The sequence below is a fragment of the Condylura cristata genome, unplaced genomic scaffold (assembly GCF_000260355.1).
Source record: "Condylura cristata isolate star-nosed mole 26May11 unplaced genomic scaffold, ConCri1.0 scaffold00017, whole genome shotgun sequence".
Classification (NCBI taxonomy): domain Eukaryota; kingdom Metazoa; phylum Chordata; class Mammalia; order Eulipotyphla; family Talpidae; genus Condylura; species Condylura cristata.
The window spans coordinates 14,841,493-14,867,852 of NW_004567118.1; the positions used below are offsets into that span (position 1 = coordinate 14,841,493).

The window sequence follows — 26,360 nt, forward strand, 5'->3', positions numbered from 1 at the left end:
CACCCAACTCCTGGAAATTTAAAGAAAAGACACTTTCCAAGAGAAATAGTCATTTTGGTAAATGAAACTATTTGTAACTTTTTCCCCCCTCCAACATAAGAGAAATCCACACTGTGCTCTAATCGGCCCTAACGCTTTAGTTGAAAGAAGGGTCAACAAGAGCTGAAACCACTAATGTTATACTTGACCAAGGAAGAGTGGGCAGGGATGCCCCAACACTTTCATGATCCCAAAGAAAAGTCTCACCCAGGCCGCTACAAACCGTCTCCCAAATTTACGCCAAGAACATGTTTTGCAGGCAAGCTGAAATCTTGTTTGGCCTAATGAGTGCTATAAAAATAACACTATATTCAGCATCATGGCAAGAGTCTTTCACTTCCAGAAATAAAACTGAGTTCTCAAACTAGGAAGAAACAAACTGGAAGTAGAAAAAAGGCAAGCTGAAATAGAGGCAGGGAGTGGGGTGGGGGAGAACAGTGAATGGCAATTTCCCTTGTTTTGACAGATTGAGACACTCAAAACAAATGGAAGCCCTCTCTCTCATGCTTGAGTGTGATCTGCAGGTCTCACGCAAAATGGGCCCATTTCTTCACCTACTGATGGCAGAGTAAAATATATTTCCTTAAGAACAAACAAATATAAACATAGTTATATGTCAGCCTAAATTATTTTGAGATTGGTTTTTAAAGAGAGAGACCTGAGGAAGCAAGCACCATTTAACAGTCTTCAACAGACACCCTGGTGTCTGGGTGCATGCATATCCTTCTTGCACTAATAAGCATCAGTGAGATGTTTTGGGATTTTCACACCAGTGACAGCAATTTTGGTGGAGGCAAAAACAAATTTCTGGTGTGTCCCACACAGAAGAAATGGATTGGGGGACAAGGGTCTGGTCACAAGCAGCAAGTCACTCCTCAACTGTTTCAGAAAAAGCACCCTCTTGCCTCTGTGGAGTCCCGTGAGGATGGTCAGAATAGTGCAGCACTGACCCCGCTGGCAGCTTGATACTGAGCTGATTTAAGGGTTCTTAGCTTTGTCTCAGCTTCCAAGGCCCATCTTTCAATAGGGTAGCATTTAAGCATTTTTGCAAATTTGAGACACCCAGTACCACGAAGAGGTTTTTGTGTCAAGCAACAAGAATCTTCTTTTATCTCAATGCTGGAGCTAGCTGCTAATACCTCCTCTGTAGTGAATTGGGAATATTTGCCAATTCCTCTGACTAGACTATGGTATCAGCTACAATGGAGCTCCCCTTTGTTACCTTGTTCTTGGGGTTATACTTCTTCAACTTGCCACCAGTATAAGCATGTTGGCTTCAGGTTTCTGCTCTGTGGTAGCTGGCTTTTCAGCATTTGTCCCCACCATCTTGCTTGTGCCCACCGCTGATGCAAGCAAGAGAAAATGAAGCTTCTGGGAAGCCTCTTCATAGGCACTGAGTATATCAGAATCCTGCTCCTTTCAACTTAATATCTGTTTTTGTGAATGATAATAAAACTGCCTTCACGGAGGTCCAAGAGCAATTTCACTTTTCTCCTTAAATCTTCATTATTCAAAATAAACCATATTGTTCATTCTTAAAACCATGATGCAAAAGCAAATATCAGTGAAAATTCCACTATCAATGGCATGAACATAAAGATATTATCAACCCAGAGTGCTACAATTATTTAGTATTTTGAACAGAATCAACCACATTGAAGCCAAACATTTGTTAGCATTTTGCACATGACAAAGTCAAGGTCTGAATTAGGTAGTTACAGATTCTGTACTTCCTAAGCATTACTGTGTAAGAAAAGAAAAGCACATACATTGATCTCACAGCTGTACTATTCTATTTAAGCTAACTGAAAAGATAAATATTATTGCATAATATCTGTAGTAGACAGTTATTTTTGAATAAACTATAAAAACTAACCCGAATATTGTTAACTTATGAAAACACAAGTACAGTGGACAGGACTTGAACAACTCTTATAAGATTTGAAGGAGCTAAGAATTCTTACTTAGTTATTTATAGCAATAAATATTGCAGAGTACAAAGGTCTCCTGGAAAACCACCCTCATGTGATACCACACAAGAACATCAAGGCGCCAGGTCCATTTAAAATCAGGGTATGTTTAATTTCTTCTACACTTTAACCCATATATAAAGCATTTAACAATAATTTTATAAGAAATATAATCACTTTCTCTCCGTCTCCCTGACCCTCAAATTTAAAAAGAATTATGTATATTCTTTTAAAGTTTGCTTTTAAACCTTGGGCAATCACTATGCTTTAGTGAAATCCTTTTACAACTTCAGAAAACATTAACTGATTGATAGTGGCTTTCCTCAATGAAAATAAGTGTTTACTGCTTGAAGGCTATGAGCCATGACTACAACTGTCTTCCACCATCAACACATCATTGAGGATATTCCAATGGTCCCTTCTAATAGAGGTGCCCTCAAGATGGAGAGTCTGCATTTCCTGCCTTCTAGGGTGTGCACAGTATATGATAAAGACACTTCCTACCTCAGATCCCTCCAGTTGTTATGAACAAACTGTGGTGGGCTCTTGTGGCTAACAAGCAGCCCATATACTAGAAAAAGTGAAGGTTTCAGACTCAGAAGGTTTTACGCTCTACTACCTATTAGCTACATTGATACTAGTCAAACTGTTTAACAATCCTTAACCTCAGTATCTTCCTGTATGTACATAAACAAAGAAAAACAAAAAATGTTCATGTTTACCTTTCAAATACTGAAGCAGGTTAGATGTTAAAAAGAGACGTTTCCATGGATAATACATACAAATGTTCCAATAGAATACAGTTTTAAAAAAAAAAAGCATTACTATCTCTAGTCTTCCAGTTCCCCCCATAGGAGGCAATGCTGTGACTAGCTGACTGCAAAAATTTGGTTTCAATATTCCATGCTGAAATGTTGTATTCATTAATATTTATTGAGTGCCGAATACATGTTAGAACCTTCAAGGTGCTACGGGGAGTACAAAGATGAGCTCACAGTCTAGAATGGGAAATGGTTCCCAACTTACTTTAACACAACAGTAAAAGTTTAAGAATGGAGGAGAGAATGATTAATTTAATCAATGGGGTGAACTGTAATAAAGAGTAAAATTAAGAACACATTTCCAAGCAAATGAAAAGTTTCAGGCACCATACCAAAACTCTACTGAAGTCTCTCCGGCTTAGGCCTATGGATTCAAGAATTGGGGCCCTATAATGGTTATAAAAACTCTAATTAGAGGCCTTGGCTTGTGGATAAAAATTTCTGACATAGGAAAAATCAATCTAATAGAATGTGCAAAGGTTCACTGTGGAGACTATTAGTGTTCTCTTTAGATAGGAAGAGACAGGTAGGTGTGAGTCTTTCTAATGATGCAAGCATTCTCTATTGGAAAACTACATAAACTTTCCTAAGGAAGAGATTTCAAAGTAGACAGTTTAATTAAAATTTCAAGTGTGCAATTTTTGGCTTTCGCCATAATACCTACAATGAACATTTCCAGAATAACTGGTCGTTCCAATAGTCATAACACCAAGAAAAAAGAGGCTGCAGACTCATGAGGCTGCAGAGTGTACATGTAAAGCTACTGAATGGCAGTGACATTACCAACATGTGGCAACTCTTCAATAATAAGTTCAGCTTAATGTCAGGACCTTGTTTATCAACATCCTGCACCCAGGATATTCAGAATAACAAGAATAACTATATGAATAATAAGATAGGGCAGTTTAACACAAGCCCCAAATATCCAACTTGAAAGTTAGACATTGTGATCAGAAGAATAAACTAAGTCCATCTATTCCACTTGATATTTGCCAGGTTTGAGAACAGATACTACAAAGCAAAACTCTGCTACAGTTAATGGTTTATAAAGATAACCTTTAAACACAAATTTCTGTACTAGCCTCCTAAGGTCATAGCACAAGAGTTGAGGGTCATAGTTTCTGTACATTTATTATCTGGATGTAAAAGTTATCACAGATGAAAAATGCACTATTTAAACATAGACTGCTTTTGAAAAAAGACATAAAAGACAATTTGAAATGTTTTGCAAATTATTTCAACTACTCAAACATTTTGCCAGGGTCCCAAATGAAGGAACAGTGATCAAGAAAGAACATAAGGGCCATCAAAATTAAGGACATGAGGTCAAGAAAGTATTTCCTGGACTTAAGTGAGATAATAGAGGTGGTAAAAGATGCAGAATTATAAAATTTTATTGCTTTATTTAAAGGGTTTGTCAGAAATCAACAGTGCAACACATACTCATTTACTGCTCTGTGGCAGGCACTTACTCCAGACATGTAGGACAAAGATAACCCTTGCTCTCAAAAGCCCACTATCATAAGGCATTACTTTCCACTCTTTTCAAGGCATCCCACTCATGAGATGATCCAATAGTGGTGTCATCCAGAGATATGTTAAGCCAAGCAGTGACAAAACAACAAGGATTTACATCAGTTATTTTATGCATTCACGTTAATGATTTTTACATGGCAAATCAAATTTAAGATCTGCAGAAAATGGCCTCATACCCATGAGTCATGGATGCCATGCTATCTGCTTACCCAACATTTTTTTCAACATACATTTAGCTTCAGGAAAAGCTCCAAGTCAAATGTGCTATAATTTAAATGGGCACTTCAGGTATTTGGCTCAATGAAACTATTCTATTTCGGTATTAGAAAAACCACAATCACAAGTTGCATAACATTCAAAACACTTTAAAGCTGTGATTTAAATGTCAGCACCCAGAATTCTGAAGATACAATGTCCTAATCCTAGAATAATGCCCTGGTTCTATGGTTATGATGATAGCCTCTTAAGATCTATGAAGTATAGAAAGAGAGACAAAGTCCCTATTTTCCTGCACTTCATTCACAATTTAGCCCCCAAGTTCTGAATATAAGCATTTTCTGTCACAACAAGCCACCTTTATAACATCCAGATAATTATATGTTCAGGTCAAGAACTCTAGATCGTATTGATTACATCTCTACACAATAAGAACCCTCCAGCACTGTCTGTTTCTACTATAACAGGGGCAGCTTTTAAGTATCTGTGACACTAAGAATTTTCAGTTCCATCAATGTAAGGAATGGAAAGCCAGTGACAGTCAGGCCTGTCAATTTTGGCCTGAAGGAGTTAGGAGAAGCTGGGAATTCATCATACTGAATTTCATGTGCCAGCTGCATTCACACATTTTTACCACCTGAATAGTTGATTCTCTTCAACTCCCACCCAGCTAATTGCAGCATACAAATGTTTTGAAATAAATATTTTATTACTTAGGGTAAAAGAGGTTTGGATTTATCTGAGGTGTCAACACAATGCACAGGGCTCACAAATTGCAAAAGGAACTTTGAAATCACACAAATTTTGTCAAAAGTAAACTCTCACCCAAGTATGAATTTAAAGAAATACAGAAACAGGGTAGGTTTGTTAAAACCTACTCTTATGATTTTTGGGTTTCAACAACTGACTTTCATGTGCCTCTGTATTGTTTTCTTTCATGTGCCTCTGTATTGTTTTCTTTGTATGTATCCTACGGAGAGACAATGAGCTCTTGAAAGTTTGAGCTGACGCCTTCAATTAAATTTAGGAACTCTCTGCTCCCATTGCTTTTTATCACTACTCTCCTCCTTGACATCTACCTATAATAATTACGCATATATCCATATTGCTTGATTTTGCTACTTTCATTTCTCTGAGTCAGTATGACAAGCTTGGTCTTATTTATGAGTCTGTTTTCTTTTGTATTCATTCAGCTGTTAAGCCCATGCAGTGAATTATTTAAATACTTTATTTTTCAATTTTAGAATTGCATCTTGGTTCTTTCATAAATTTAGTCCATCTTTACAACAATCCAATAAAAGAAGGATACAGTAGGAATCCAATATAAGAATATAAAATGTAGGAATGTAGTTTTCATTTTTAAAAAATATCTCCTGTGTATTTGGCAGTGGAACACTGTCTCCTAGGGCTAAGAAGAAGACAAGAAGGGTCAATATCAACATTCTCTTCAATATTGTATTGGTGGTCAAAGCAGGTACAATAAGGAAGAAGAACAATCATAATTTAATTATAAACAGCATGATAACACAATAGGTAATTCAAATGAATCTATAGAATACATTAATTTACAAACATTTTCATATATACCAGCAATATATAAGTATAATTGATATATTCAATATAGTATGGAAAAAACAAAAAATAACCTAATATATGCAATTTCTAAATTGAAAAGTAATGAGTATTAGAAATTAAATAAGTGGAAAACTATAAAATACTCACATAGTGGAAGAATCAATTACTTCAAAGATACCAAATTCTACCAAATTTGATGCACAGAGTAGAAGGAAGTCCTATCAACTCTTATTATCTAAATTACTATATGGATTAATTTAAATTTAATTTATATGTGTATGTTTCTCAGGACATACTTATATTTTTGTAGGGCTCCTTTGTGCTCTTAAAAACTGAAGACTCCAGTGCCCTCCCTGGTGGTACAGCGGGTTAAAGCACAGCACTAAGAAGCTAAAGCCACTTCACCATGAGTTCGATCCCTGCCCCGGAGGTGATCCACATGGCATAGCAGACCTCTCCTGACCTGCCCGCTGCTCCCCTTAGCAGTGTACTTTGTTGATCTGCCTGTTCTGTTCCCTGCTCTGTGTCTAGTGAATCCTTTCACCACCCCTGCACTTCTGGCCTGTACCCCAGCTCTGTATGTATAAATAAAAACATCTTTAAAACAAATAAACAACTGAAGACTTCAAAAGCTTTTTGTACATTGTATCATCAACACTGAAAATATTTATGCATAAACATAATTTAAAGCAATAGTAAAATGTGTATTGACATAAATGACATTTTATTAAAATAATTCCCACATTATAAAACAGTGAGAATAGTGACATTTTCCCCCTTCTTGAGTGGAACCTTTTATAACAGATGAAAGTGTTAAACATTTACTCTGGGTGCTGACATTTAAATCACAGTGTTTGTACTGAACTATGTGAGAATAGATTTACCTCATTTAAAAATATAATTGGCAAAAGACAGTAATTATTAAGATTATTTTTCAAAAGATTTATTTATTTATGCATACAGAAATGGAGTATAAGCCAGAGGAGCAGGAGTGGTGAGAGGATTCACCAGGGACAGAGTGCTGAGCAGAGCAGGGGGCGGGGAGGAGAGGTCTGCCATGCCATGTGGGTCACCTCCGGGGCCGGGGGTCCACTCCCACTGAAGCGGCTGTGGCCAGCTTGCAGTGTGGCGTCCTTACCTGCTAGAGGGCCCAGAAATTTTAGATTATGAAGCTCTTCAGATTGTGTAGACATTACTGGATATGACAACAAGTTTGTTGCAGTGATGTCTGAAACAATATCAATGAACGTTTTTTATAATATTATAGTAAAATCCTGTATTTCATCTCGTGTGCCCATACATAATTTTGTAGTAGCATAAATCATAAATTTGCAAGACCATAAATTAAGACACTTGGAAAATATCATAAATCTACGAGGATACTAGTCAATACCATAATTGATCTCGTTAGAGATGTCTTTAAGGGTAGGGAATCTTTTAAGCAGAATGGAAGAAATATACAGGTACAAGGTTTCTAAATTTAGTATTTATAACAGAAGCCTAGAATTTTATCACTGGTAATAAATATTATCAGCTATTTTCCTTATAGTGATAGTCTTACCTTGTTTTTTGTGAAAATTTTGCAAAATGACAATATCAGAAAAAATAAAATTAGGGAGTTATTTCAATTAAAATGGTACTCCACAATAACAGTTGCTAGTTTATTTTACAATAATCACACAAGTGTGTTTCCTCAAGTCAACTTTCATTGGTTAACTTCACTGAGTTGTAGAGAATATTAAAAAGAACACTGTATCAAAATTTAATAAAATTAATTTACTACAATTTTAATATAGTTAATGATTTTTTAAAAGATTTATTTATTCATACAGAACTGGGGTACAGGCCAGAGATGCGGAGGGTGAGAGGATTCACCAGAGAGAGAGCGGGGAGCAGAACAAGCAGATCGAGGAAGCACACTGCTGAGGGGAGCAGCGGGCGGGTCAGCAGAGGTCTGCCACGCCATGTGGATCTCCTCCCGGGCAGGTGAGGATCGAACTCATGCGGAAGTGGCTTTAGCTTCTTTGTGCAGTGCTTTAACCCGCTGTGCCACCAGGGAGGGCCCTAGTTAATGATTTTTACTATTACAAATGCATTGTAAGTAATTAGGGCTTTTAAAAAAACTACCAGTGGATGGCATTGTCTATGCAGAGTTTGGTAACGCTGTTTTACTATGCTAAGATCCAATCATCTATCATTGTTTTGTTTCATCTTTATTAAATGTTAACACGTTATAAAAAATAAAGATAAACAATTTCATGTTATAATAAAAATAGTTTTCACTCAGGACTCATTGAAAGTGTAATGAGTACTTTGAGGGATTCATGGGCCACACTGGAAATGAATGTTGTGTATATATGTTGTGTATATATGTGTATATTCATGTACACAATGATGCAAAGGGCTCGGAATAGCCAACCAGGATATGCATCGAAAAAAGGAAGTGTGGGAATTAACCATTAAGGTTTCAAAGCTACAGTAATTGAAATAGTGTGATAGGATGAAAAGAATGAATGAACAAATAACAGAATAGAAAAGCCAAGAAAAATAAGATTTTTTAAAAGACATCAATGAAATCCATTGGATTTCAAGGAAAAGCATGTCTTTTTGAACAATATTGCTGGCACAACTGGATATTTGTATGATAGCCTAGTATGACTTTAGATTTCTATCACAGTAACAAAACAACTTTCAAAGGATCAGAGATAAACACAGGCACCAAGACTGTATAATTTCTAGAAAAAAAGCTTAATTTCAAAAATGGGAGTAAGAAATCATTTTTTGTGTAAAACACAAAAGGAAATGTAAGGGAAAAATTGGACTTCTTTTTAAAAAATATTGGTAACTGAAAGGTATTATATTTAAAGGAAATAATTCTCTATATCAGACAAAAGAACTACAGGTAAAGTAATAATAAAGAATAGCTGCAATTCAATAATGATCATCTTCAAGTAAAAACTGGGAAGACTTCACAAGTGCATTACAAAAGCAGATAGTCAAATGGCCAGTGAGTATATTCAAGATGATCCAAATCAGGAATTCATGAAAAAAAAGCAAACGAAAACCACAGTTTACATTCATGAGAAATGGCTCACACAGTTAAGAATTAAGACTGGTAGTGTCATTACGAAATAGTTTCATAGAATTTCCTAATGAAGTCAGACACATGCCTAAATTGAGCCAGCAACTTCAGTCCTTACCGCATACCCGCTACCTCGAAAAATCTTGAATCAAGAAATCATTTCAAAAAAAGGACTTGTACAGGAAAGTTTATACCAGCTTTATTGAGAATAAGCCAAAAGTCAGAAACAACAGCAAAATGATTACATAAACGGTGTGATCACCCTACAGTGAAATCTTAAAAAATGAAGGAGTGACACAATGAAATACCTGGGTGAATCTCAACAAGTGTGAATAAAAGAAGCCAGATGCAAACAAATAGGCAGAGAATGATTTCGTTTACATGAATTTCAGTATAGACAAAGCTATTTGATGATCAAAGTCACTTGGTTATCTCTCCAACAAAGTTAGTATTGCCAGGAAGGGGCATGAGGGAACTTTGTGCAATGATGGAAATATTTGATATTTCCATCAGTGATGATTGACATAGGTATGAAAGCTCATACCTATCACATGCCTATGTGATTAAGACATGTGCATTTTTGCTATGTGTAAAGTATATCCTAACTTTGGAAACATCCACCATGGTAATACAAATTAAAGATCTGTCACATTTTCAAGCAGGAAGGGACTTTGGAAATAACACACTTCAATTCCCTCATTAATTGGAAGAAACACTAGAGTTTTGAAACAATCTGCCACACAAGTAGTTCCAGACAACTGAGTCTAGAACCAAAGATTCATACCCTACTAGTCATTCTTTTCCTCTACACTACACTTCCACAACAAGGTTTTTCCCAGAAACATTATTTTTCACTTTGATTATTTGCTTTAGATTGTTTACGATAATTTTCAACAATATGCAGGAAAATATCGTGATCTCTGGTTTTAACTAGCTGCCTGGGTGAGGCCCCAGGCTGCTTTGTAATTACTCACTGGGCTTACATATTAAATGGAGAGAGGGCTCTTTTGTTTGTTTCTAAGTTTATAGATGGCACCTATAAGCATAAGACTCTCAGGCTCTTGGACACAATTTAAAATAGTGTGGCACTAACAGTTTGACACTCATGTCACTAAGACAAATGGAATTCCCGGTTCAGACTTAAACAAATTCTAATACTGCCCCAATATTGTCCCTCTGCCACCAGAGTCTCAGACAACAGACTACATAAACTGCCCAGCTTTATATTAAAAAGTTATATACAACTAAAGGTACAAAGGAGAAAAGCTAGGTCTCTTGGCCAAAAAGTCCCATGTAATTATGTGGTATCCTGGTATATCAACACTGGGATAATTCCATCAATTCCTTCTCAAAATGCTTAGGAAAGACTTAAAGTCATGTCAAGGACTTGGTGCTTACAATAGAGAAAGCAAAGGCAAGGTTTTAGTTGACACAAAGATTTATTCAAAGAAGCAATGTGTCATCTGGAAAAAAAAAAAAAAACACTCAACAGCTTCTTCTACTTCTGTTTACCGTTTCTTCATCTTCAACTGGGGCAATCATTTTTGTCCTTAATTGTGCTGAGCTAATTTTTCCACACTGTTAACTTGACTTTGATCTTCTAACATCCTATAAATATTAGAAAGAAGAATGTGAGGAATATTTTAATCAGAAAGAGAAAGATGTGGCTGAGTACTGAAGGGAAAAATCAAGTCTTTCCACTAAGTCCTTAAACAAAGATAGTAGGTATTCAAAAATTAAAGTACTACATAAACATCCTCATCTCTAATAAAAAAGCCATTTTTTAATATCTGAGTTGAAATATTTCCTGTTTCCAATATAAATAGTGTCAAAGTAAAATTACTGACATCCTTTTATCCCTCTGAGAGAATATTCACAGGTCAAGACTAAGCCTTCTTTTAATTTCACCATCATCCATAATCCTCTTACTGATCCTACACAGGCTTTCAATATCCAAGGTACAGTATGCCTGCAGTTTTCGTCACCTTATAATCCCAACTCTATTAGACAAAAGCCATTTAAACAACACTATGCTTTGTGTGATATTCTTCTTTCTTTTTAGAAAATAACTTGAATATATCCCTGCCAAACTAGGTTGAGCAAATTTTTACAAAGGGACACTTAAATTATTTTTACAGATGCAGAGAGGAATGGCTAAGGAAGAAACCTGAATTGTGGAAGATTTCTGCAAATTAAAAACCAGGATTACATCGTCATGACTCCGTCACTCAGGTCTCATTTTCAAATCACATAACTAAGTGACCTCACCCTGGCAGCTGAGTGGTTTTTCTTATAGACCCCTTTGCTTCATACCAACATCTCATGTCTCTGAGGGCTGCAGTGACTATGTATATCTACATTAAATTGGAAAGGCAAATGTAGCTAATGAAACCTAACCTGTATTAATGTTCTCTTCCTCAGAGTATCGGAAAAATCTCTTAACTACAAGAATGTCTCCCCAGCAGAGATTTAACTACCTAAATAATTTCATCCACCCAACTGTACTTCCCTCATAAACATTATTATTTGTTTAAACATCTGATATGCCAAATGCCAAATACATAGAGCAGGCACAAGTGATCATTATAAAATCGATCAAATCAAAGCAATTTACATTGTGTATCATTTTCTTCAATAAACAAATTACTTTGATATGAAGGGAAAACAGATGCTAAAACATATCTTCTAATTTATAAAAATTATTTAAGTACAACAATTTTATAGTAAAAATAATATTTCTCTTGACTGAAAAACCACAAATTCTATGTATACAACTTTCTCATTATTTGTTGAAATGCTTGATTTAACACTCCTCTTTTATGTACCAAAGCCTGCTGTAAAGGACAGCTCACTTTGTCAGTTTTCCTTCTCTACTGTCATCTTCCTCACAAATATACACAGTTGATCCTATCATTTCTAATAGCCTCTGCTTTCCATTTAATGCTTACTGTAGTTGAGTCTGACAAGAAACTATGCTCTTCGTATAAGCCAAGAATAAGTTTGTCTTCCATAATGAAATTATAAATCAGGACAAATACAAGAGGAAACAGATCACTTTAGGCTCTTAAGTTTTTATGTCTCTAAAGCATCTAGAGGACTTACTAAATGATCCAACAAGTATAACCTACATGTCTTGGAACAGGAACATTTTCCACAAATGTGTAAAACAAAATTTGAATAGGACACTGACATTTGTCTTTTTCTCTTAGCTTCAGAGAAGCTTTATCAAAAGAATGGAACATATTACAGAAGAAAAACACCTAACCAAAAAGAATGTACATAATTCATGCAGCACTTTCTCTGGAAAAACTATACATGATTCAGAGACCTAAAGGTTAATCAGTTGGAAAAATGAAACATTTCTTTCAAGTACCATTTGTTCTGGATAGTATGGGTCAAGTGTAAAATTCTATAAAGATCGTTTTATAATAGTTTTCTCATTACATTTAGATGGATAACTCAATTATTAAAACTCAAAATCTTAGTCAGGACAGTGCCTTTCGAATCACCAAAGGTCAGATGAAACATGTTATCTATTTATAAAGAAGTTACAGAAATGATGAGCCTAAAAATACACATTTATATAAAGAAAGCAAAGAGATTGTTTACATATATATAAAAAAAAACCTAGAATTTGTACTGTGTCTAAATCACTGATTTTATTAAGTCAAAAAGGTGAATCATAGTATATGTATTCATATGTGAAGGAATGAAGCCTAGACACACTAGATGTTCAAGAAAATACTTCCTAGCAAAAGTACCAGAGTTCTCCTGTTCTCATTTAGTTTCAATAGAATAACATTGCAAGATTAATACAAAGATATTTAGAATACAATATACACGTTAAAACTTTAAATACAAGTTCACTTTGAAAATGATTGATTATCAAAAGATTTTAAAATGTTACACTGAATTTTAAATTAACCCTCAGAAAAGTAATTATGTTTTATACTCTTAAACCAGGAGAACAGACAGACAGACAAGGGCTGTCACCAAAACTGAAGAACAGAATAAAATGTGCCATTGGCACAATTGAAAAGACAATTAGACAATTACATCAGTTGTAGAAATAACTTTAAGACAAAGCAATGAAATTTGATAAAAAGAAAAGCCACTTTGGTCATAACACCAACCAAAGGCAATCAAAACTCCAGATAAGCAGCTTCACAATATGCAGCTGAATTCAATACAGATCACAACCAGAAGCATTTTCTGGTTCAGGAGTAATTATAAAATCTCTTAGGCACCTTTAGATAGCATAATCTAAAACAATTTTCACATGAAGTTCTATTCATAAAGAACCTAAATTATTTAGCCTCTATCTTGTTAAACATCAATAGAAAAGTAAATTTGTCATGACAGCGGTCATATTAGAGAAAGTGGGTGAAGTTTCTTTATCAAATTATTACATATACTCATAAAGCAGTATACACATGCCATTGCTTTGCTGTCTTGTGGAAAGAAACTATGGCTTTCTGGAATGAAAATAGGGATAGAAAAGTAACAATAGAGCTTAGTTACTAAGAGGTCCTTTCTCTTCTCAAAAGATTGATATCTTCAGGCAGAGGCTCAGAGGTATAGAACAATATCCCCCAAACTCCTAAGATCTGTCTTTAATGGAAATGGAAATAAATCAAGGGGAAAGATATAATTTCTTATTCAAACATCAACTTAAAAACTCTTCTTGCAACAGAGTTAAACAAAACTATGATAACCACAGTTCACTGTAATTCCTCTTTAAGTTGTAATTTTACAACTTAAAAAGACTTAAAATAGTGCCACATAATTAACATGAAGTATTACCTTAGAATATGGCAACTACAAATAACAAAAATAGTAACAGTTTTTATGACATGTTTTACTTTATAGTAGCTACTCACCTCACTCTAAAATATTAATAATATAGCAGTTTTAAAGAATGTTTAAAAACCCCAATCAAGACTACTATTGCAATCCTGCATGAAATACTTCAGAATCAAATACATTATTTCCAAGGTCACAACTGTAAATGGTAATTCCAGGTGAGCAGCATCTGTTAGCATTCTTAAAATTGAAACTATCGAAAACATTTAACTTTGGTCATTTAGCTCAATATCTCATTCAATGCAGGGAAGCAAGGATGAAGACTCTACATATTTTTGTGTTCAAATTCAGGGGTGAATCATGGTTGCCAAGTTCAAGTACACGAACAAGTATCAGTCCTCCAAGGTAAAATCTACACTAAAATGAAGGCGCGATCCTGGGGACAGGCAGTTTAATCAGACACAAGGTACGATCCACTGGCTAAAAATCAGAAAGCTAGGAAGACATAAAACCTATTAGCTTTCAAACTTCAAAATATATCCAGAAGCTGAATCAGAAACAGAAGCTTTAGTCCTTTAAACGTGACCTTCGCAAATCAGTTTTCTGTTTGTTTCCACTTCTTTCACAGTTTAAGCTTCAATCAAATCAGCAGTCTCTAGGGATTTTGAAATTGCTACAGATTAAAATCCTCTCTGACTCAACTGTTTGGTTAATGCCGAGTACTTAATAACTCTACTTGTAAGAGACTTTTTTTGATGAAACACTGCTGTTTGATATCAGCACATGCTCTCTGCTGCACCATAATGTAAAGCAGCACTGTCCTTATTTTACTTATCACTGAATGTAGAGTTGAGAAGTGTGCTATTACTAAGAGTTCTATTATGTGGCAGACCTGGAAGAAAACACCTTTCCAATACCAATGTAGAAAATATCATCTACAAAGGCAGAAATGTTGTTCTCTAGGTACAAATATACATATTCATGGCTTGGTTCCAAGGATCGGAAGTTAATAACTATGATAGATAGACTAGAGCTAAGTTAATGAATTTCTAAACTTTATGCTTTCAATAATAAAACCATTTAAGCTATAGCATTTGGACTCTACTTCCACAGATCAGGCACTTTGATACTCAACAGGTTGAGTAAATTGAATCCATATATTGTATTTACGTTCTCTGTCAAGGTTGCTTCTCCACATTTGAGAGATCAAAGGCAAAACAGTCATCAACCCTGTAGCCCTTAATACTGTGTTCATTACATTTAATCAAGTGCCAACTGCACTGCATCATTCACCAACCTTAACAAAATTTAAATGCACAGCATTGTTTAGCAACAAACGTATGCCCAAAATTGTTTTACTACACACACGTCCATACACATTCCAAAATGAGACACACACAAAAATGGGGGGGGGGGGTTGAGAAAATAATTTCTCTATTATGCACCAAAAGAAATAGAAAATACACAGAACTATCCAGTAAATATTTCTGAGGTGATTTTTCTACCTGAGGCAGCATCAATCACGGTAGAAACTCCCCTTCGATCAGAGACTGGACGGGATGACCCTGGCATGCTGACTGGGTCGGAGCGGACCGGCTGGATCCTGCAATGCAATTTAATTTAACTCACATATGTTACTGGCATCAAAACTGTCACTTGCTACAACAGACCTTAAATCAGGAGTGCTGGAATGGCCCAATCCATTAAAGAACGATTTATTCTAAAGCAAGACAAATAGGGAAGCGCAATCCCTAATTCTTGCATAAGGAGAAAGAACAGGAAACATCTCCACACTCCATAACCTACTGTGATATTTTTGAGTAAAGGACTGAAAAATTGGTATTAACTAAAGATGTAAATTAAGTAAAGTAAGAGGAAACAGAATTCTTAATATAAAAACATTTGGCATTTGCAAAATACAGATAAAGAGTTTTGCAAATGTTCTAATTCATGAACAGCACCATAGCTAATAATGCCTTTGATAAAGGGCAGCAATACTACAAGCAAAATGTAGAGTAACTACCTGGAAATCCTTTAAAAAGTTATGTTATATATGGCAACAGTATAGGATAACAGACTGATAGGATGGGACTCCAGAGTAAGGTTAGCTGGGGTTACTACTACCTAACCGAGTTACCTCCACAAAATTACCAATTAGCAATTCTTCCAGTCAATAGGTATTTGCTGAACATTAGTCATGTGAGAGCATTAATCAAGCAGGGGAAAACACACGACATATAAGATCTATGTGCAAATAGATGGTATAGCACAAAAACATTCAAAACTGATTGGAAACTAAGTGTGGAAATGAATGGCCTAGGTCAGAATAAGGAAGAGTCTGCATGCATGATCCACAGTGGATAGAGGAGATCTTATGGTATCTAGCAGACACTGGATGTGTATATATACACTATGATATATATATATATGTATATATATATACACACACTATATATACACACACACACATACATATACACTATATATATATATATATATATATATATATATATATATATATATAGAGAGAGAGAGAGAGAGAGAGAGAGAGAGTATATTATGTATTATACAGTAACAGGATAGGTATATCTACAGAAGAACCATTTTAGCAAACCACTAGAACAAGTGGACCTTTGATCTGTGACTGAGAATGATCAATACAAGCATCTTGAGATGCAGGATTACGTTGATGCATAGAGTTCATAATAGGTATTGGTGAAGATAAGATACTGGTAAGCATCAATGTCAGATTATATGAATCTGAAATGACTGCAGAAGAATAGTAATTATTAAAAGCATGGCTTGACTATATGTATATCTGTCATTTTAAAGAAAGGTTAGGGAGATAAAGGATAAATATATGGATCTAATACTGGAAGTTGTAAAGAATTTGATATATACAAATTCTGATCTCTGCCGTAGGGACACTACACTATTGTATAGAAAAATTCATTCAGTTCTATCTCATCTTCCTAATCCATCCCATGGTGAAGATTAATTAGCTCTGGAATGGCAGGCGTAAGAAAATTTGGTCCCATAAGAAAAGACAAACAGCTTATTTAAAGTTTCTGGAAAATATATTTTCTGGTTCTGAAGAAAAATAGAAGGTAGTCAGTTAAATATGGTCAGTTCATCGAAACTATAGTTCCCTACTGATCAACAAAATACGTAAGCTAATAAATTTCTCATTGTTAATTGAATTTATATCGGATTTTTAAAAAATAATCCAGAGATGTGGGGGGGGGGGTTGTGGTATGGATGGGCTATGAATGAAACAGTACTGGTCATGAGCTGATTAACTGAAACTGGGCAACAGGAACATATGCTTACATAATTAAAGTGTCCCATAAAACAAAAAAGAAGAAGACAAAAACAAACTGGTGGGGTGATGGGAATGTTTTGAAACTAAATAGTGGGGATGTTGCACAACACACTGAATATATGGATAATGCACTGAATTATTCAGTGAAAGTCATATCAACAAAAATAAACTGATATGAAAAAGGTGGGTGGAGCTGATGAATAACATGGAGACGATAGTTGATAATAAGTGTGTAATTGAAAAATTTCCTAACATAACTCACAGTTCTCACCCAAAAAAACCTAATTTATATGTAATATGTGAGTTAATGCATATTTAACAAGCAATAAAATGTAATCGATCTCCTAAGAGTTACACTTCAATGCAAAACAAAACATTGTATCCCCTTCCTTATATCAATAATTATGTGTTTCTCAAAGGTTTCAATGAATTATTTTTAACTGAGATAACATTGATTTAAAACACTGTATATTATCTGTATATTATACATCTTTTTTTTTTTTTTTTTAATTAGGGGCTGCCGTGAGGTTGAGCCATGCCTGAAACCCTAGTGGGTAGAACAGACACTATACCTGCTGTAAATCATTTCGGTCAGGATGCAGGGAGGCAGACTATCAATGCACAATGTAATTTTTAGTGATATCTCATGGACATGGTTACTGACTATGTCAGATATCTTAAACCAATAAAAAGAAAAAAATTCTGAGAGAATGCTTCATAGTTTAAAGGAAAAACTAAGGCACACAGCCATAGCGCCATTGTACATGTGCCTGTGGAAATACAGAAGTCAGAGGTGAGTCATGGGAATTCAGTGCTAATAACAAGGAATAAAGAAAACATAAGTAGTAGGGTGTCCATGCATATGCTGGGTAGAGCACGGTATTCAAAAGGACACTTGTAAGTGCAATAATGTGAGTAAAATCTATATTTCCTATCAAAAATTTGTTCTACTAGGGGTTAAAGTTTAACCAAGGGGCTTATGCTCAAAATTATTAAATATAAATGACAAGTGCAATGAAAAGAAACTGATAAACCTGTTACCAAATATAAAGGTTATTAAAGTGTGTATGTACCCAATGAACAGGACACTATTCTAATCCAATATGAAAATTTAAATTACTTTAACAATTACCAGAAGGCATTTCAGATGCAGGGACATAGTTTTCTTTAGATGCAAGTTAGAATTAGATGAAGGACTATGTATGAAGAGCAGAGTAATTAAGAAAGGAGGAGGAAATAGCCAAACAAGAACAGAGTTGTACATTTAGGAGATAGGTAAGTCCTCTAATGGAAAGGGCCTGCCGTCAGAGGAATAGAAAAGAAGTAAGATCTCGAAAATGGTGAGTCAAGAGACAGAATACAGTTATGTGTCATCTATTTTGAATGTTTTTTATGGACAATTAACTGAAAGCTGATAAACATGAATAACTGCATTTAATGACTAAGTTGAGGACTGACTTAACTTCTAAACCACACTGCAGTTTACAATTGGTAGAAGTAAAACTTGGGCTACTCCCCACTATACTGTCACTTTTACCTGTCATCTTAGGGAAAAGTGCTATCACTAGAAAGCTCCAGATAGTAAAGAAAATATTTTTAAAAGCAAAAAAGGATGGGACCTCTGGGGAAAATAGAAATAAAGCAACTAAACAAAGAACTAAAACATTTAAAAAGTCTTAAAAGAAGACAAGTTTCTAAAAAAAAAAAAAGACAAGTTCCCTTGTAAGAATTATTATCAAATAAGAAACACACATGTCTTACCTAACTGCAACATTTTGCTTTCTTATAGATATGTTGCTAACGATAACAAGAGGTGGACAAAATAACTTTTTGTCCACATTTTCCAACAATTTTAAAAAGCAAATACATGAAAAAGGTCAGAGGGCTATTTTTGAATCAAATAAAGTTACACTGTTGAACTATTTAAAAGACAAGTCAAGGAAATGGAGATTATATTGCATTTCACCAAGTCCTTCACTGTCAAAATTTTAATGTGTAGTAATGTCTCGGTATGACAAATTGAACCACTAAGCAAAGCGGAGACTGTAATAGAAAAAAAAAAAAAAAACTCAGGTGCATTTATTTAAAGAGCTGGCAATAATAGGCAATAATAAAAAGCATACTTTGCAAACCTTATATTAACAGTCTTACAAGTAAGGATCAGATAATATACATGAACAATATACACATATATAGATAGGCCAACAGTGAATATTTGATTTATTTGATATTAACACCTTCTCCATCATAAACTTTGTAAAGTCTAGAATAAGGAATATGCATGACAAGGCAGTTAAAAAAAAAAAAAGCAGTGTATAACCAGACTTAAATCATTAGAAATATGAATAAGTCATATCATGGATTTAGCTGGCTTAAAAAGGGGTATTTAGGGAATCTTAGACTTAGAGAAATAAAATACAAAATTATTATTGAGCAGATCCCATATAAGATCTCCAGTGGTACCAGCATCACAAGGGAATACACATCACATTCAGGAATACACTGTGCCCAAAGAGAAAACGTAAATATTATTGAAGATAGTTATTCTTATTGAGATTAATCTTGTCAAATCACTCCCTCAGTTTTTTGTTCTTACCTGAGACTGTTGAGATCAAGGTCATCTGTATCAAAATCCAAAAGGGGTTGTGGAGTATCACTTGGACCGTGAGACTGCAACACAGATGAACTAGATGATATGACTGTGGTTTGGCCTGAGGGATGGATGGTTTTGAACTGGAACTGTGGACCCATCCACAGACGTCTGTGGGGTCCAGTGTGAGTTACAATTTCTACCTGGAACAGATCAGGTATCAGGATTTAAACATATTATATCTTCCCTTTGAGACTTTCCCAATTCCCTACCCCATGTTGTTTCTGAATACCCACCTTATATATGTGTACATGTATATAGGTACAAATATGTAAGCACAGGTCTAAAAATAGTTGCACATTTACATATGTACACATACACCATATGAAAATAAAAGGACCAGTTACTGCCTGGAGTAATTAAAGTCAACTCCTTAGGGACAACCTTTTTTATTCATTCAAGAATATTTACCATTTTATGGTCATACACTGAATAATAAACATATCAATTTACAGATTAAAATTATTATCTTCACTAAGAATCAAACTTGAAGTTGCTCAAAAGGTAGGAAGGCATAAGTCTGAAATAATTTTCTATACCTGTTTGTTTCCTTCCACAATTAAGTATTACAATATGAAATAGATTTATTTTAAAATTCACCAAAATTTATTTCTAAAAAGAAAAGTAGTATATATTTTCTCTCAATGTAGAGATGTCTTCAAAACACCATTATGTGGCAAGGCAGACGGTCTTACTCTCTGCTCCCCTCAGTGATGTATTTCAATACTTCTACCTGTTTTGCTTCCCACTCTTTCTTTGGTGAAACCTATCACCCATGCATCTCTGTCCTATACCCCAATTCTCGTATGCATGAATAAATAAGTATTTTTAAAAAGACTACTAGTTAAGGAGTTTGAAATTTCAAGGAAAGGAGTATTATCTAAAGAGAGAAACCTTAAAAAAAAAAGTACCACTATTTAATTAGTATGTCTTTTCACCTACCATAAACACTGACAAAGGAATTTTAATTGCAGCAAAATAATAACACTAAAATGCCTTATGAATTTCATGCTTCATGGACAGGGTAGGGAATGTTGCCAATATTGTATTAACTATTGTGAAGACAAAGCAGAGATCAGACATTGGTTAAAATCTCAGAAAAAAAAAATTTTAAATGAATAACTAAAGTAAGAAACTATATATGGAATCTTTGGCAAAGACTATGTATTAATGTCATCTGATTTCTAGGTCCTAATGTCTGTGTACATAATTCAGAGAATGGACTTCCCATGTGCATTGTGTTGCCCTCAGTTCTTTTACACTTGATCATATTTCTCTGCTTGTGATGATGAATTCTTATCAAAACATAACTAAAAAGCTTCAGGGTATGGGTCTGTGTCAGTCCTGAAAAGCAAAATCATCATGGTTTTGGAACAACTTTAATATTCCTACTAGTCACGAGGAGAAAATACTCAGATTTAGGACAAGGAATTCCAATTCAAATAGCTGCATACAGCAGTGTAAATCAGGCCACAGAAAAAGCATTCTGTGTATTTTAAGCTCCAAACCAGCAGTGTCACAAAGCAGAGAGGTAAACAGATGCCTGTGCAGTTTCATGGAGCCACTGGCCAGACGTTCCCATTCACTTTCCTGGTGTGTGCAGTACAAACATATTGTGTACACTTTCACACTGACAGCACACATCACACCCCTTTATCTAACTGAAAAGTTGAAGTGAAGGACAGTCGTTTCTTTTCCAGCATTCATCTTGTTCTGTTTAGCTTAATTTTAACTGTGTATCCACAAAAAAGGAGATGGACTTCTATCTGTCAAGAATTGAGGCACCAGCACCTCCTTCAAGGAGTTTTCCCTGAGTATTTTAGGTGTCATGCACTGTACGTCACCTACAATCAACATGATTCCCTAGTTTCTAGGTGCTCTGTAGTTTTTGAGGCTACCCTCTGGAAGAATGCCACGAAACTGCTCGCAGCCCCCACTGAGGCACCTGTCTGATGAAAAGCTGCTGGACTGGTAATCTGAGACAGGTCATTAACCTCCCCAAATGATGTCAGACTAGAAGCAGACATAACAGCATTTGTAATGAAGTCATTTGTAATCTCATCATTTTGAAATCTGCTCAAGTATCTTTTATTTCAAAGCCCTGAGATGAAGACAGTTTCACCTGGCAGTGGGAGGGAGGGTCATTTGAAGTTGTTATAGAGACCACTGGATGCCCAGATGGTGCCACGAAACACATCCAAAAGATTCTTCAATGGCTTCCCTGTTATAACATGGCCCTGATCTTATTTGAATTCAAAGATACCCCATAAAGTTCACAGTACGAATGAATTATTTGAAAGACAGACATATGTTCCACTCTTATATGAAAGTTACTGTGTATGCATGTGTGTATTTGTAGACATAGACACACAGGCATGTATGCATGTGTGTATTTGTAGACATAGACACACAAACACACCTACAACAGTACTATCAGAAAGTCTCAATATGGAAGTGTAATTGGTTAGTTTTTCGCTACCATTAGAGTATTTTAAATAATTTTTTCAATTCTAGAATAAAAATACAGGATTTCTGTTTTCTTTCACATAGGACAGTATGAGAATAATTTCAGAACTTACCTGAGAAAGCCATTCTTCATCTTCCTGTCCACTATGGTCAGAAGCTAAACTGTCATAGGACCCATGCCGAGTAATGGGTCCAGGACTTCCAGGGGGAACCACTATAAGGAGAAGGAAGACATATTTAAACAATGTTGATCCATGCAGTAGATTTTTTTTTAAAGTAATGTCATGAAGAAAAGAATATCATAGTATATATCTAATCAATACTTATCCAACCTCTTAGAAATAAGTTTGACATATATTGTAAAAATCCTAAGCAATTATCTTGACAAAAGGCTGACTTGTTCCCAATACATCTATCATTTTTGTAAGTATATTTTATTTTAAATTCTTAATAAGAAGAAAATAAGGGGCCCTTCCTGGTGGTGCAGCAAGTAAATGCAGCACTAAGAAGCTTAGCCCTGAAGGTGACCCACATGGCGCGGCAGACCTCTCCTGACCCGCCCGCTGCTCCCCTCAGCAGTGTACTTTGCAGTCAGCCTGTTCTGCTTCCCACTCTGTCTCTGGTGAATCTTCTCACTGCCCCTGCACCTCTGGCATGTACCCCAGTTCTGTATGCACAAATAAATAAATCTTTAGAAAAAAAATACCAAAAAAAAAAAAAAAAGAAGTGATTCAGATGCCCATCCCCTAAATACTCAGTCAAGAATGTAACCAAGGACAAGGATCTAGGAGAGAGTGTTCTGGAAAATAGGTAAGGCCAGAGAAAAATCTTAAACATATAGGTATGTGCAGGAAAAGGATTACAAGGATATCAAATACAAAGATTGTGAAGTGAAAACATAAAGGAAATGTACAGTGATATGAGAACAATAGCCACAAGAGGAGATGAGTCACTAAGGCAAACAGGACAGGGAGGGAGACCAGCAAACTTCTCATGTTTGTTTTGTCTTTTTTACAATAAAGCTAGAATCATGTGACAAAAAGATACTGAACACTTTAAATAAGAGAAAGAAATTATACTTGTTTCACTAGCTGGTCCCTAAAGTGAAAATTTGTAAGAGCTTGAGCTCTATACACAGTAAGCTCAGGCAAGCACCTACTGCACAACACTCCTAAAGTATTAATTGAGTGAAAGTAGGTTTGAAGTCTGCTCTGCACATAATATCACCATAATGAATGCACATGATACAGTATGACCTAACAATATAACATAATCTAACACCACATCTCAGGGATAAAGTTAAAAATAATTCAGTAGCTAGGATGGGAATGAGAAGTAGCATTATATTACAGATGAAACAAGATTGAGTTCATTGCTTAACTCAGGTGATAGGTAATCAAGACTTTTTATACTTTTTCTCCCTAATTTTGTACTTTCCTTATTTAAAAATTAATGAGAAAGAAGAATGGCCTTCCTCCTCATCCATTCAGCCATTATCTGCTTTCCAAAGAAAATGGTAAAATAAATGTATCTAAATCCTGAATTGTAAGAACAATGTGCATATGTATTTTCAATGAAGTAGATGTATGTGTATATATATACATATATACACATATACATACATACATACATACATATATATATATATATGTATATATATATATAGTCTTATAATTAAGGATGTTTTGAACCACTCAGAATATGGGCAAAATAAAATATAGGTCTAATAGGATAATATTTTTTAACATGAAATAAACAGCCATCCTTCTCCTTACATTTCTTTGTTTTAAATTTCCCCTGTTTGAGGTAGGAAGAACATTCCATACTTACTATATTAGGTAAGAAGTAACCTACCGACACACAAAAATAAGAATTCAAAATAACAATCCTGGATTAAGGAAAAAAAGGCAAAAAGTAGGAGTAGTGAGAGCAAAGCTTCCCTGCTATCCACCCAGATTGTACAATCTGGTTATGATTCCTATTTTATTTATTTATTTATTTTTAGATTTTATTTTTTTATTTGTGCATACAGAACTGGGGTACAGGCCAGAGGCTCAGGGGCGGTGAGAGGATTCACCAGAGACAGAGCGGGGAGCAGAACAGGCAGATCGACGAAGTACACTGCTGAGGGGAGCAGCAGACGGGTCAGGAGAGGTCTGCCGCGCCATGTGGTCACCTCTGGGGCAGGCGGGAATCGAACTCATGCGGAAGCGGCTTTAGATTCTCAGTGCTGTGCTTTAACCCGCTGCGCCACCAGGGAGGGCCTATGATTCCTATTTTAAACAGAAAAGAGAGATAGGGACATCCCAGCAGGAACAATGTGGGTAAAATGTCCCATCTCTCATCTCATTATTTCACTCTGTGACCCCTAAAGAATTTGGATGAACTTTGGAGGGATTATAATTGAAAAACTGTTCCATATTTGTTAGTTTTTGCATGATCACCTACATATCTCATAAGTCTATGTCTAGTTGAAATACATATCCCATCAGGCTAAAGGTTTTCTTTTAAATTTACCAATTGTTCTTAGATAACTAATGAGCTTGAGAGAGAAAAGCTATATATAATTTTGAGGATAAAAAAAATCTCTGTTGAGTCTATACTTACCTTTAAATAAAGCTACTTAACACAAGCCTATCCATCTAACTAAAAAGGATATACTGTCAATTTACTTTAGAGAGTAGAACTTCAAAAGTATTGCCTCTAAATGCAGACAACTGATAAGTAGAGATCAACACTCTAGGGCAAGATGAGCAAATAATTAGGAGGTAACTATGAGCCAGACTTTGTTTATACTGTGTTCTCAGGGAAAGCAGATCATGCTTTCAGTAACTAAATAGAGGACCAAAGAAAGAAAATCACTAAGTATTTGGTATCTTACAATATGTGTGTTTCTAGGTATCTAATTTTATATTTTAAAATGTGTTCATATGCAAAGCAAATAAAAATAAATTTGCTTCAGTATCAACCTCTGCAAATTCATCCTGTTCATCTATATAAATCTACAAATCCTTCAAGTCAGCAGGACAAATTGAGTAAAATTATGCACAGAAAGATTAAATGGTTCATTGACAATGTTCCTAAGTCTGAATCCCATGTAATAAAATTCTCATATTCCAAAATGGAAAGTGCCTATTTACAATATCACTTCTCAAATCCATAAATAGTTTACATGAGTACCCTGCATTTGAGTTTTTGGATGTCTCTGCAATATATGTGGATAAGTGGCTACATAATTTTTGCAAATTATTCTCCACAAGTAAGTTATTTATGAGTTAGAGAAAGTTAAAAATAATGTTTTAGATGATGCTAAAGTATAGGTGCAAAATATTAATTTAGTATAATAATGGCAAAATTTACAAAGTATAAACACTGTGTTAATAGCCATCCAAAGCAACATGTTAAGTCTCCTTTTCAACAATGGTTCACGGAATGAGTACAGAGTGATACTTGGAAGGGAAATGGGTCAAACGGGTAGTAGGAGCACAAACGACAAGAGCAAAGGGTCAAGGTGTCTGATGGTGGGAGAACTACCGGGCTGTGCGAGGGGAGAGAGCAAACACTGCTCAAAAACTGACAATGAAGAAAGAAAATAAACTTAATAATCAAGAATTTTTTAAAAATAATTCTTTATTACTTTCAAAATATAGACTACTAATTACATGCTAGGGTATGTAGTATTAGTTCAAAGTATAATAAATAAGGAGGTCTTGCTAGTTATGATGAAATATAAATAGTTAAATACTTCATGGTTTTTTCACCCAAAGTGTAACAGTGTTTCTCAGTCCCAAGAATGAACTTTCTAAAATATTCAAAAGTTAGATTTCAATAAACTAAATCATGTGCAAAAAGTCCACTCTTTCAGTTAGAAAAAAGAAGA

The 26,360-nt window shown here is 35.0% G+C and overlaps 1 protein-coding gene across 6 annotated transcripts in view; it reads right to left on the bottom strand.

Moving 5' to 3' along the window:
* The window catches only part of BCAS3 (breast carcinoma amplified sequence 3), a 453,152-nt gene that overhangs the window by 219,608 nt on the left and 207,184 nt on the right, over positions 1-26,360 (bottom strand). For 5 of the 6 annotated variants that reach the window (XM_004684452.1, XM_004684450.1, XM_004684451.1 and 2 more), the window contains 3 exons: positions 22,594-22,694; positions 19,961-20,157; positions 15,548-15,645 (listed from right to left, as the gene is read on the bottom strand). In XM_004684452.1, the coding sequence (XP_004684509.1) occupies positions 15,548-15,645; positions 19,961-20,157; positions 22,594-22,694 (396 nt within the window). Of the gene's footprint in view, positions 1-9,457; positions 10,848-15,547; positions 15,646-19,960; positions 20,158-22,593; positions 22,695-26,360 lie in introns of those variants that run through there. The other variant, XM_012726274.1, reaches the window with a different exon arrangement.